Consider the following 14,354-nt stretch of genomic DNA (forward strand, 5'->3'; position numbering starts at 1 on the left):
TTCTGTCAATATAAATTGTAGTTTTTTTTCTCTTTCTAACACCGTTTATATCATATTTCTCGTCACAAGAGTAAGGGAGATACAACGATTTCTGTGAGACCATATGAATTGTTCTCAAAAGCGAACCAATTAGCCTGATTGGTTGAGTTTTAGGTAAGAATTCATCACCCTTGATTTTTCGCATTTTGACTGTGAAACATACTGTATATAATCAACTTCATAACAAACTGTCACAGGAGATACTGTTAATAATAGAAAATATCTTTAAATTGTATTTTTTTTTAAATAAATTTTGTGTGTTTGATGCCGTAAATGCTTTGGGTAGCATAGAAAAATTCGCCGGCGACAGAAATGTCATTAAAAATTATACTTTAAATACTGCCATGGCGAAGAGTTTATACGACCAATTAATTAAAATCTAATAAAATTAACTCTTTATTAAAATTAATTAACTTTTATCTAAATAACATAATCTTTTTAACAGTTAAAAAATAGCTATAACTGAGTTTGTGCCGTTTAATATCACATAACACAATTCACCTTCTTCCTGCTGCTACCACCTCCTTTTTTATATATTACCTCCACACGGGGGGCCCATGCTATCTTTGGGGATGCTTTGTGGAGGTAATCTCATATTGGAGGTTGGCTATCATCAGGGCTAACAATATTAATTAATTGGTCTAGTAAATCTTTGCAAAATATGGCAGTCTACTGACTTCAGTATGATTTTTCAACTTGCTTGCAAAAAAAGTATTTAAATAATTGCTTTCACCAATCAAAATTGAGCCAAGGCGAAGTTAAAAAAAAAAAAAACTCTATAATAAAGTAATTAATCGATTATATTTTATCATTATTTTTTCAATGAGCTTTTATGCTATGACAGAGTGTAAGGTACCCTCGGCGTCATTAAGTATCGAAAAGATGCTTCAAATGGCTTTAGGTATGTTTAGTGACTGGATCTGCATAGTCTCACAACATACTTTCAATATTTTGATGTCAATTTGACAGTTCATAACTAAGGTCCAGTTGTTTGGCAGAAATTCACATGTTACATAGTCGTCAAATGACCATTGTTTTTTGACAGCTAATAGGTTTCCATTAAATGTCGATTCTACATCCGTTTCAGCTTTTGAACTAATTGTGATTATCAGAAGAGGGCAACTATCATGTTGTTAAAATTGGAAGAGGGCAACTATCATGTTGTTAAAATTGGAAGAGGGCAACTATCATGTTGTTAAAATTGGAAGAGGACAACTATCATGTTGTTAAAATTGTCAGCTTTTTCAATAATTTGTTAAAAAGCCGAAACGCACCTAGAATCTGCATTTAACGGGGAACTTTTAAATGTCATAAAAACAAAATGGCGCTGAATGGTCATTTGATGACAATGTTACATTTGAATTTCTGCCAAACAACTGGGCCTAATAGCGGTTTAATGTCTCTAATGTTGCTCAGTCGCATTAATAATTGTGCCTTTAGTTGCATTTTCACTTAGCCATCGCTCAGTTTGTTTGGTGAAAGCGTCACATGTCCACAGTTCAAAGTCGATCAGCATGAATCCCAGTTGACTTGCGGCTAGTTGAAAAATCATCCGTGTATATTGTGTATGTCCTATGTGTGATAACCTCTATGAAGCATGTATATATTATTGAATACAGGCATCCTCGACATACGTATGCAATATGTGCGCTCTAATCTTTAACATTTGAAATACGCTTAATTACGCAATGCACATTTTCACCCACCATTATATAAATCTCCATTTACTTGTGTTTTGTGTCAGGTTTACAAATAATCGGTCCAAAATTGGCATAGGTCAAAATTGACATTTATCATGATTGAGGTGGGTATGTCAAAACTGGCAAATGTTCTAAATACCAAATGTCATTATTTACATTTGTCAATTTGGCATTTGTCAATATTGGCGTATATCTAGTATTTCTTTTGTCATCTTTGGCGTACTTCGAAAGCAGCCAATGTTCAAATTAATGTATGTTAAATTTGGCCAATGTTGGTGTATATTTCAAAATAGGTATTTGTCATTCTTGGCCTATTTTAAAATAAGCATTTGACAGATTGGCTATTTTAAAAAATTGGTAAACACAATTATCCTTTCGATGGTCAATGTCGAAATTGGCTGAATTCTATGCGAAATTGTGATATTTGCATATTTCGTCACAATTATTGGCATGATTTAGTTACATTTGGGGGCGCTAGCTCGTCACAATCGTTGACATAAGTTTGTCACAAGTCACTTGTCAAAATTGGTGAATATTATCATCTCTATAGTCAATATCAAAATCGGAAGAATTTTGTGACAAAATTGACTTTGCTAAAATTTTCAATTTTGGCTCGTCACAATCGTTGGCAGTTTGTCACAACAGTTGACATTCGCCGTATTGCACGCGCCGTGTCGGGGATGTCTGTAGCCTGCCGTGTCGTTCCTCTCTCACACAGTTGTTTTTTTCTCTTTCCCCCTCTGTCTTCCCGCCCGCCTCTATCTGCACCGCCATTGGCCGCTGCACGACGGACGCCGCCCGCTATTGGTTGTGGAACGCTGCCTGCTGATTGGTCAAAATCTTTAACACACACACACACACAACACACACATACTGTAAACTTTCGACGATTCGGTTACTACATTTGGATTTCTACACGAATTGACGAAAATCAATCAAATTATGACTGATGTCTTAAATAACATCTTTTCTTCGCTTGATGGCAATTGAATTATGATAAAATTTTCAAATACAATAAAAAATGTACAATTTTAAACATTTTCGTTTGATAAAAACTTGTGAAATTGACAATATTAAAATATTCTTGGAAAAACTCAATATTGACATGAAATGCTCATCATATGACAATAAATGGATCTTTCAATGATGACGTGATGAAAAAATTGTCTAAAAAAAACACAAATATGTGCTGTAAATTGTTGAAAAACTACAATAATGCCTTGTTATAACCATATAACAACATTACCATTGAATGTCGAAATCAAACGATGATTTTTCTATAATGTCAAATATCAACAACGATATATTCAACACCTTGGAACATCTTTAATAACTCAATTGAACAATCAAACATGGACGACGACTCCATCAAACTTTGATATCAACTCAAACGAACTTCACATCATCACCAACAGCTGTTAAGTCCATCAAGAAACAGCACCTAGTCGAAGTTCGTTCGATGGCGAACCCGCCTGCGATCGTCAAGGTGGCCCTGGAGTCCATCTGCCTGCTGCTGGGCGAGAACGCCACCGACTGGAAGGCCATCCGCGCCGTCATCATGCGCGAGAACTTCATCAACAGCATCGTCGCCAACTTCAGCACCGAGGACATCACGTGAGATTCAGCCTTGTTTTGAAGTCGGAGCCAAGGACGAGGATGTGTTGATGTTTTTTGAGTGAAGCCGATTGCGACACGGTGTATTCAGTTTGCTTGTGTGATGTTTTGCTGGGTTGGGACTTATCTAGACTGTGTTATTAGCTTTCTGGGTTGGCACTTATCAAAGTTATTATGTATTATGATATTACTTATCTAGACTGGGATATTACTTGCCTAGGCTGTGATATTATTTATCTAGATTGTAGTATTACTTATTTATGCTCTAGGTTGGGTCTTATCTAGATTGTAACTCTTTTGATTTGTGACATTACTTCTCTAAGTTGGGAAATTACTTATTTATGCCATGATATTACTTGTCTAGGCTGTGATATTACTTAATCTAGGTTGTAATATTACTCATAATTTACGCTCTAGGTTAAATCTTATCTAGATTGCAACTCATCTGGTTTGTGATATTACTTATCTGATTTGGGAAATTATTTACATGGGCTGTGATATTACTTGTCTAGATTAGAACTTATCTGGATTGTGATATTACATATCTAGATTGTAATATTAATCCAGGTTGGATCTTATCTACATTATAACTCATCTGGTTTGCAATATTACTTATCTGAATTGAGAAATTACTTATGTAGATTGTAATATTACTTATCTTAATTGTTATACAACTTACCTACTTTCATAGTTATATATCTAGATTGATCTTGGGACTTGTCTAGGTTGTGATGTTTTGGTTTTATGCAATGTTGCTACGCAGTATTTTACTAAAAGGATCATTTTCTTCTGATTTATTAAGAATTTTATATGTAGTTTTTGGTTTATCGATATTTATTTTACTTGGTGCCATTTATATTTTACAAAAGTAGTAATCATACTTAGTTATTAATTTGTGGGTCATTTATATATTTTTTTTAACTTGGGTTTTTTGAAATTCTAGTATTGATATTTAATGTGAAATCAATACTTTTCCACTATCATTGGATTACATTATTATCTATGCAACCTCCGTGGCTTAGTGGTGAAGGTGTTAGACTTACACTCGGAAGATTGCAGATTGGAACATTGATAAATAGATGAGTTAGTAGCCAAGTGGTACAAAACAAATCAGTTTTCTATGCTGTGTTGTAAATTCATTTTTCCGTTAGCTAAGTTCTTCGTCATTGCACATGCAATGTTTTTCTACCATAAATATCGTAGTATGATGAATTCAAATATTGTCAGGTTATTCAAACACACATTTTCTGTATAACATTTATATTTTATGGAAGTAATCATACGACTATAACATTAATTCAATATAGTATATGTATTGTTGATTTTTTTTCAAATTAACTTCATCCAGGAGGATAATTTTCATCAAGTCTGTGTCAAATTTTGAGATGACGGGGGAAGGGTGTTTTAAAGAAAAGGAATGATTGGAAGTTTTAGAAAGGAAAAGGGTATAACGATGGATAGGTATCCGGGAGTAAGTGCGTCCAGGAGTATCGGATGCGTGAATCCATCCCTCTCGCTGTGTTGCGAGGCGTTGGGTAACTGGTGCCAGATGCATCCGCCGCCCATGAACCCGGGCACCCCTGCTAAGTCACCTGAGGTGACCTACGGCAGAGGTGTTGAGATCCAATTATCGGTTCCTGGGGCGGCGGTACCCGAACCCGCCTCCCAAACTCAATACCATTATATGATAATATTTTCTTTAAAATAACTTTTGACTTACATATATGTATATTTTATTTATATTACTTTTGGTGATGGGAAAATTTTATATGTATGTAAAGTTTGTACAGCATGAATTATTTATTTTTAAATGAATTAATTAAATTAATATTATATATTTTATTAATTAATGAAAAGCTTATTTTAAATCGGGCAGTGAAATTAATTTTAAAAGTCAAATTAATTCTTTTTTTACTTTCAGAAATACTAAATTAAAATCTGTTCTATAAAAAAGTAAGATTGTTATAGGAATTGAGATTGAACCCTAAGCTATAGCGTATGAACCGAAGCAATCAATTAATTCCTTATTAATTAAAGTGCCTAGTATTTTTTTTATTTATTTTTTAATTTTGTGAGAAAAATGCTCGTAGCATAAAGAAACAGTGTCGTAATTTTTTAAATTTTATTTTTACTCATTGTTGTTTCTTCTTCCCTTCCCCCAAATAATACCGCCCCAGCGATGACGTCAGAGAGAAGATGAACACGCGATACATGAGCAATCCTGACTACAACTTTGAGAAGGTGAATCGCGCCAGTATGGCCTGTGGTCCCATGGTTAAATGGGCCATTGCTCAGGTATGTACAACTTTTCAATACAATTCTTGAGCGATAAATTTGAATTGTTGAATATATGTACATTTACCATATTATTTAATTAATAACATTACCAAAATCTACACTAGCGAAGCCGCCAACTGCATCTGTAGCTTAAAACGTTCCTGATATCATTTGACCCCGATTGCAGCGCTATTGTGCAGAGTTTGACGACTTTGTAATACGTAATTGCATTAATCATGTGTATCATTCCAGATAGAGTACGCAGACATGTTGAAGCGCGTAGAGCCGCTGCGTGGAGAGCTACGCGCCCTCGAGGTGCGCGCCGCTACCAACGTGGCGTCGGGAGAGGAGGTGACCGCGCTGGTCACGCAGCTTGAGCGCAGCATCGCCGCCTACAAGGAAGAATACGCACAACTCATCGCGCAGGCGCAGGCCATCAAGAGTGACTTGGAGAATGTGCAGGGGAAGGTAATGCACATACAAAGTTATGCACTTACAAAGTTATGCACTTACAAAGTTATGCACTTACAAAGTTATGCACTTACAAAGTTATGAGCTTTCAAAGCTATGCACTTTCAAATTTATGCACTTACAAAGTTATGCACTCAGTTATGAAGCGGGACCATCCTCATATATTTCCGTTTTATTAATGCAATTTTTTTAATATTTCCTAGGTTGACCGTTCAATCGCGCTGCTCAAGTCCCTGGTCATCGAGAGAGAACGTTGGGAAGGTAGTTCAGAGACGTTCCGCTCGCAGATGTCCACCATTGTCGGAGACGTGCTGCTATCAGCCGCCTTCATTGCGTACGGAGGCTATTTCGACCAGCACGTAAGTTCTCAAAACCACATTCTGTGACATAGTGTTGCATATTGTGACATTTATGGCTGTTGTTTCTAACTTTTCGACCAATAAATTTGAGACACCGGTCAGCCATGCGGTTATTCATGATTCACAACTTTCATAATATTAATATTGTATCTTGTCTGTTTCAGTACCGCCAGAGTCTATTCTCCACCTGGGTTATCCACCTACAGAAAGCAGGTCTGCGTTACCGTCAGGATATCGCCAGGACGGAGTACCTGTCCAACCCTGATGAGAGACTCCGCTGGCAAGCCAATGCTTTGCCCGCTGATGACCTGTGCACGGAGAACGCCATCATGCTGAAGGTATGGCCAAGTTTTGTTTCTAATTTGGACCGTTTCAGAGTTTTTTTGGTTTCGCCAAGGATCATCTTTAGTACCTGTTTTAAAAAAAAATCTAAAATTAAAAGCAATATTATTTTTTTGAACAAATGATGAATCTCCACCATAAAATTGCATATGTAATTCTAAAACACTTCTGGAGCAAGTGGGTCTATGGCATCCATGGAGGAAATGATATGCTAAAGCTATTTCAAGAAACATTTCGATTCTGAATGCATGGCATTATATTAGTAGATAACTATCATATATACTGAGAGTATTGACTTAACTAAGATGATTATCACAACTTCCAGAGGTTCAACCGCTACCCGTTGATCATCGACCCGTCAGGTCAGGCCACCGAGTTCATCATGAACGAGTTCAAGGACCGCAAGATCACCAAGACCTCCTTCCTGGACGACTCTTTCCGCAAGAACTTAGAGTCTGCGCTTCGGTTCGGTAACCCGCTTCTCGTCCAGGTAAGATATTATTTTATAAATTATCCTTTTTTTTTTGTCCATCAAACTAAATGCTGCAAAAAAAATTGATGCTGGAATGAGATTTATGATTTAACTTTGTGATGGATATAATATTACTTTCCAACCACATTTCTGTGGATAAGAGCAATTTGATGTCGCGCCATGATGACAAAAGATTGTAACTGACAAAAACAAAATTTTGTGAGCGACATTTTTAAGGAATGTATTGATTGATCTACACCTTTACCATCTTCAATATCCATGTACATTTCAAAATATTAGTTCTTTTTCCTCTAGGACGTGGAGAATTATGACCCCATCTTGAACCCTGTGCTCAATCGTGAGCTACGTCGCACCGGGGGCCGAGTGCTCATCACCCTCGGAGACCAGGACATTGATTTAAGTCCTTCGTTCGTCATCTTCCTCAGCACCAGGTGATTATTATGATAGAAGATACCTTAGTCCCACTGACCCTTGTGCCTTGTATCCTCTATAACGTACATTATGTCTCAGGGACCCCACGGTGGAGTTCCCTCCGGACATCTGCTCCCGAGTGACCTTCGTGAACTTCACGGTGACCAGATCCTCGCTGCAGAGTCAGTGCCTCAACCAGGTGCTGAAGGCGGAGCGCCCCGACATTGACGAGAAGAGGTCTGACCTGCTCAAACTGCAAGGTATTCTATACTCAGTATTTTATCCAGTACACATACAGTAATGTCACCTCCATATTTCACAGTGACCACTTATGAAGTAGTGAAACTTGGTGCCAAAAAGATTGGTTTGCCTCTGGCTCAAAAATGATATCCAGATTTTGCGATATCTTCTTTGGTCTGTGGTCAGATTTGAGAGTTTCAGATTTTCTACCTTTTTATAATTTTGTGCTACTTGCCGTCAGCCCGTTCCAATGACATTGACCCGTGTGTGTACTTGCAGGAGAGTTCCATTTGCGACTTCGACAGTTAGAGAAGTCCCTGCTGCAGGCTTTGAACGACGCCAAGGGCAAGATCCTGGATGATGACTCTGTAATTGCCACTTTGGAAACTCTGAAGAAGGAGGCAGCTGACATTGGACAGAAGGTAGGAACTATTGGTTATTTGGTTTTGAATGGAAGGCATTATTATTGTTAATATATATGTTACTATATAAGCACTCCCGTCGTGGCGATCTTAGTTGCAGACTTTGGACGTGAAAAATAAGCACCTTGTTGTGGATCCAACTGCCAGTGTTCTCTCTCTTTCGGAAGACGTAGACCGCACTATATCGCATCTGGTTCAGCACCATACAAAGAAGAAGAAATATAAAAGCCTGTAAATTGATGAATTCTTGGTTTTTCCAAATCCTGGCATTTACCAAAATTGTTTTGTGAATGTCTAAAATTAAAGCCTTTGCAAGCATTATAAACCAACCAACCTAACCTAATCTTTTGTTAAATATTAATGATTTAATTGTTTATATTTTGTAGGTGGAAGAGACAGACAAGGTCATTGGAGAAATAGAGACAGTCAGCCAACAGTATCTGCCTCTCTCTCAGGTAAACATATTTATACAAACCTTGCATAATATGCCCTTATAAAATGATAATGAATGCTTTTGGGTGTCAATAATTATTAGTTTACCATACTGGTATTCAGCTACCTCGAAACAATGAAAATTAGAAGAAGGTGATAAATTGCTAACCACAACTTAAATGATTTTTTTTAAAAAGCTCCTTATTATATTATGTACCACAAGGTACAGACTTAGGACCTCTTTTAATTAATTTATTTTTTAATTTAATCAATACTAATGAATTTTTGTTCTGTCCCCAGGCTTGCAGCAGCATGTACTTTACCATGGAGTCCCTCAACCAGGTGCACTTCTTGTACCAGTACTCCCTCAAAATGTTCCTGGAGGTGTTTGGCTCTGTGCTCTTCAACAATGCAAACCTCAACGGCCTCACCGACTACACCAAGAGACTGGGCTTCATCACCGGAGATCTCTTCTCGGTAGGTTCACCAATTCTTCTATGTTTTTCTTTATTTTTTCTTCGTTTTCTTCTTTGTCTTATTCACCGTCTCCTTTGTGTTCTGTTTTTAGAGACTATGATTCTTTGTATGTATTTTACTAGTTGAGATATTTCATTTGGCTTTTTATTTTTTGTATTAACTCCGCGCAGGAGGCACTCAGGGTCCAGGTAATATGGTTCACTGCTTCACTGCTTCTTGTATATTCTTCTTTGTCTTTTATTTTATATGATTACCCCACAAGAGTTCCAACTGCCCAAAGCCAGTGGATGATCTTCGTATTTTTATTGTTCTTCTCCTACTGCAGATTATTCATCATTATAGGTTTTCATCATCTACTTATAAAAGAAATAGCAGCCCTCAACAGTAAAGTTATTCTCTTGGCCTAAATCATCTTTGAGGGTACTGTCTTTGAAGGAGGGAACCTGGCTCTCTAAGAGATGTCATCATAGTCTTCATGTAGAAGTCAGGTGACCAGAAATCTACCAACAATCACCCTGTTATGTGCAGCCATGGGCATTCCTAAGTTGTCATCTGATGATCTTCTGGATATCTTCTCGACTGATGATTAAAAAGTGTATTTATAAATAATTAATTGTTGCAGGTTTGCTACGAAAGAGTTGCTCGTGGTATGCTCCATACCGACAGACTGACCTTTGCTCTGCTATTGTGTAGAATTCACCTTAAGGGTAGACCACAAGAAGAACATCTCGAGCAGGTAAGATTTTTTATATTCGTTTTTTTTTTTAAAGAATTTCAAACATTCCCTGGTTATGAATAACCTGACAATATTTGAATTCTTCCTAGTACCATAATTGTAAAAATATTGGTTGTGTTATGATGGAGGAGCTAACAAAGAATTGAACCCGCAAAGCCTGGGTGGAAACCCAACAGTTTGAAACCACTCAGCTACTAAGGATCATATCGGTTTTGCATTAAAGCACAGCGAACCGTTTTTCAAAATCACTTTGATGTTTTGAAGTGATTCCAAGTCCTGTGGAATACCTGAATATGTAAAAAATAAAATTAAATAATTTTTTGATTCTTATTTCTTTTACACAATTGGTAGCATTTGTGTCATTTGGTTTTCTATATACTTAAGTGTCGAGTTTTCAATTTCCATGTGTTTTACAATTTTTTAACATTAATATACATAATTATTATTAAAAGTGGTCCTATGTCAGTACCTTGTGAAATACCTGAATTCGAAAAATTGCCCCGAGAAGATAGTAAAATAAGAGTTTCACGTTTTTATCAGTATGTAATTTTCTTTTAGTTTAAGACATATAAGTTCAAAAGTTCTATGCTCACATGTTTTTTTTTACACATAATTTACAATATCATTTTTAAAAGCGGTCCCAAGTCGGTTCCTTGTGGAACACTCAATGACTTTCAATACACCAAATGATTTCTTGTATTAATTTGATATTTGTTGCAGGAGTTCCAAGTGTTCCTTCGTGGCAAGGAAGGAGTCGTATCTGTCACAACTGCAATGGACGGGCTCAGCATTGAACAACAGGAAGCTATGGTTCGGCTGAGCACAAGGTAAAAAAAAAACTTTTCATTTACTAATTCGTAATTATTTCTGTATTACAAAAAGGTTTCTTTGTCGATTTTGGACTAATGATCCTTCTGGAAGAGACAATATTTCAATGAAATTAATCAGCAGTGTATTTTTTTTTAAAAGCGGAGACGGTTTACACATAGTTTCCGTGAGCACTTAGGCCATAGGCCCATTGTGCTTTTTACCATTTTACCTCAATCCTTTAACAACAACCCAGTCCCTTTAATAAAGTTCACCAGGGTTGTCTTTGGTTATTTCTTCTGGTTCTACAACGTGTCCCCAGGTATCTGAGCCTAGTTTCCACCAGGACAGGACATTGGCACCATAGGTGAATTGGTGTCTCTTCATCCTCTTCACATTTCCTGCATCTGTTGGTGTTTTGCACTCCCAACAACTGCATGTGTCTCTTGAGATGGCAGTGTCCCGTTAGTAGTCCTACCAGTTCCCTCAGTGAGATTCTGTCCATATTGAGTAGTTTCTTAGTTCGTCTAGGGTCTGGTTTTTTGAGTACTTTGGATTGTCTCATTCCAGGTGCCCTCTCCCATTCTTTGCGGTGCTGGGATTTGACCCACCTATCAATATGTAATTTAGTGTGGCAAGCTGCTACTCCTACGGCCGGCTCAGATCCTACAAGTGGTGCTTTCGCCCCTTTCCTTGCTAGTTCGTCATCCCGCTCGTTGCCCTCAATACCTTTATGTCCTGGTACCCAGATTAGGGTTATTTTATTGGTGGCAGCGAGTTCTGTAAGAACCGTCCTGCATTCCATCACCAGTCTGGAGTCGCATTGGTTACTTCCCAGTGCCATTAGGGCTGCCTGGCTATCAGAACATATGCTTATGTTCTTATTCCTGTATCCGATACGTATATTCTCCTGTGCGCAAGCCGAGATGGTTTCCATCTCAGCTTGAAGCACAGTACAGTGTGTTCCTAGAGGTATACTGAGTTCCCTCTTGGATCCCTGCAGACAGACTACGGCCCCTGTTCCCTCCTGCATCTTGGAGCAGTGTATTGGCATTTATACATGATTATTGGTCTAAAAGTTATGAATTCATTACGTAGATAACAGAAACAACCGGCATGTGTTGCCAACATTGTTCACCCAAACTTCTGCAAATTGCATCTAAGCACAGCCACTTTGATGCATAGTCTTGACAATATGATCGTAGCTTGGCGACACTCAATTTGGGAGGCGGGTTTAGGTACCGCCGCCCTGGGAACCATTTATTGAATAACCAACACCTCTGCCACAGGTCATCCCAAGTGGTTCGCTACGTTTGGTGACTTAGCAGGGGTGCCCGGGTTCATCGGGTGAGGTGTGTACAGTATGCGCTGCGTGGTGTGCCGGATAGCGAGAGGCTGGTTTGGGAAGACCCTTTAACCTCTCCAACTGGTCTGAGGTATAGATCACTCGTCTGTCACTCCTGGACACACTGATCCCTAGATTATTACCCACCCCTCCTTCCTCTTTCCTACCCAGAACTTCCTTTCCTTAAAAATACCCTCCACACAGCATCCCCAAAGATGACGTAGGCCCTGAGGAAAATTATTTTCCTCATGGACTCCTGTGTGGGGTTAATGTTTAAAAAATCGGTAAACTTCCATGCCATATCTCCCTGTTTCCATTATCTAACCATTCCCTGCAACAGTGCGAAAAAATTCCGCATCTATGTTATGCCTTCAATCTACTTAAATACCTAACTAACCATCACGCCATTTTGCCGCAGGGTTAGGGCGCGGAAGATGAACCTCCACACAACCCTGTCTCGTCACACACTTCTTGCTTCATTCACATTCATACGTCGTCTCATACATACCCTTCTGTTCTGACTCTTGGCATGACCCGAATGAGGTATTTGACTAATTTTTATGAAATAACTGCAAATAAACGGTTAATTTTGATGCCCAGGCTCCCCGCGCTGCGCAAACTGCCAGAGAAGGTGGCCCTGGTTGCGCAGGACTTTGTGACTTGGCTTGGTCAGGCCGCCCCCGAGCAATGTGTGCCCGTGCTTTGGGAGAATCCCTCACCCATCGCAGGACACATGTACCAACTTCTGATTATACAGGTATGTTGTTAAGGAATGCATTAATTATAAAAATGTATCATTGGTATGTGGAAAGTGCTGAGTCAGCAGCCAGGTCGGCTGCTGACTCAGCTCGAGCAGAACAAACTGAACAAGTCTATTTGGCGCTGTTTTTTTTTTTTTACTTTTTACGTTAATTCAAAAAAAATTTCCCTCAGAGTTTATGTTGACGGCCGGCGTGGTCTAGTGGTATACGCTTTTGACTACAGATCCGAAGGTCGCGGGTTCGAACCCGGCGTGCGCAAATAAATTTTATTTGATTAATTTGTGTTATTTCACAATTAATTAATTTAAAATAATATATAGTATATTTGCGGCACGTTCCAGAGTGGAAGATACTCTCAGTATCGCCCTGGTGTAAGACCACCATTCAGAATTGAAACGTTGCTTGAAATGGCTTTAGCCGTGTTTGGTGACCAGATCTGAATAGCCAGGTACTTCCCCACCTTCCTCTTCCCCATCTCCCTCCCCTCCCCAATACCCTCAGCCTCACAACATACCCCAATTGGGGATGCCATAGTCTCACTGGCTCCAGACGGGAGCAGTTGGGACTCTTGTGCGGTATTACTGTAAAAAAAAAAAAAAAAAAAATGTCATGTTTTAGGATACTGTGTGGAGAATCTATTTAAAAAAGGGAAGTAGAAGATGTTCTGGAAAGGAAAAAGATATGAGGTGTGGGTAAGAATGTCCAGAAGCGATGGACGAGATGATCACGCTAGGCGAGAGTGTCCTGCTGGAGATGCCAAAGGGCCTCCCTCAATCCGCCACCAAGATCTGGACAAAACTCATCTCGTGAACACGAACATCCCCGCTAAGTCACCAAACTTAGCTTACCACCTGGGGTGACCCACAGAAGAGGTATTGGTTATCCAATTAATTTAATCATTCTATTTGACAGGCATTCCGTCCGGATCGCGTGATAGCCGCGGCGCAGCGGCTGGTGGCCGCCGTGCTGGGGGCGGAGTTCATGCGGCGGGCGGAGCGAGAGCCCGACCTCGCCGCCATCGTGGAAAAAGACCTTTCGGCGGCAACGCCTGCGCTATTCTGCTCCGTCACCGGTTTCGATGCCAGCGGTAAGTTTTATTTTACTGTACTGTGTATAGCCAAAGAAGGAAGTAATCCCATACGCGGGTCTTTGTAAAATGCAATTTTACAAATTTCTAATCAATTACATTTAATTTACCTCTTTCGGCTCTATATTCAACTCTATTTCTAATCTATAATGTAGGTATTCAAATAATGTAGGTATTTATTTATTTATTAAGAATTAACGGCATAAGTGCCATTTTTATACATGAAAATAATTGACAGTATAGTACAATAATGAAAGAAAGGAAAAATTATCTCTAAATGTGTAGTATAAAACAAATTCGCTATCCGGGTCTGTCTGTTTGTGCGTTTAGTTCTTCTAAAC

The 14,354-nt window shown here is 38.7% G+C and overlaps 1 protein-coding gene across 1 annotated transcript in view; it reads left to right on the plus strand.

Moving 5' to 3' along the window:
• The window catches only part of Dhc64C (dynein heavy chain, cytoplasmic), a 164,518-nt gene that overhangs the window by 123,483 nt on the left and 26,681 nt on the right, over positions 1-14,354 (plus strand). Inside the window, exons 68-82 of the mRNA XM_089644258.1 lie at positions 3,155-3,353; positions 5,531-5,648; positions 5,883-6,098; positions 6,305-6,460; positions 6,625-6,798; positions 7,128-7,292; positions 7,590-7,726; positions 7,806-7,966; positions 8,226-8,368; positions 8,755-8,823; positions 9,101-9,277; positions 9,900-10,013; positions 10,734-10,840; positions 12,766-12,922; positions 13,839-14,013. Of these exons, the coding sequence (XP_089500384.1) occupies positions 3,155-3,353; positions 5,531-5,648; positions 5,883-6,098; positions 6,305-6,460; positions 6,625-6,798; positions 7,128-7,292; positions 7,590-7,726; positions 7,806-7,966; positions 8,226-8,368; positions 8,755-8,823; positions 9,101-9,277; positions 9,900-10,013; positions 10,734-10,840; positions 12,766-12,922; positions 13,839-14,013 (2,268 nt within the window). The remainder of the gene's footprint in view (positions 1-3,154; positions 3,354-5,530; positions 5,649-5,882; positions 6,099-6,304; positions 6,461-6,624; positions 6,799-7,127; positions 7,293-7,589; positions 7,727-7,805; positions 7,967-8,225; positions 8,369-8,754; positions 8,824-9,100; positions 9,278-9,899; positions 10,014-10,733; positions 10,841-12,765; positions 12,923-13,838; positions 14,014-14,354) is intronic.

Source organism: Hesperophylax consimilis, chromosome 20 (assembly GCF_061612785.1).
Source record: "Hesperophylax consimilis isolate HC1 chromosome 20, BYU_Hcon_1.0, whole genome shotgun sequence".
NCBI classification, from domain to species: Eukaryota; Metazoa; Arthropoda; class Insecta; order Trichoptera; family Limnephilidae; genus Hesperophylax; species Hesperophylax consimilis.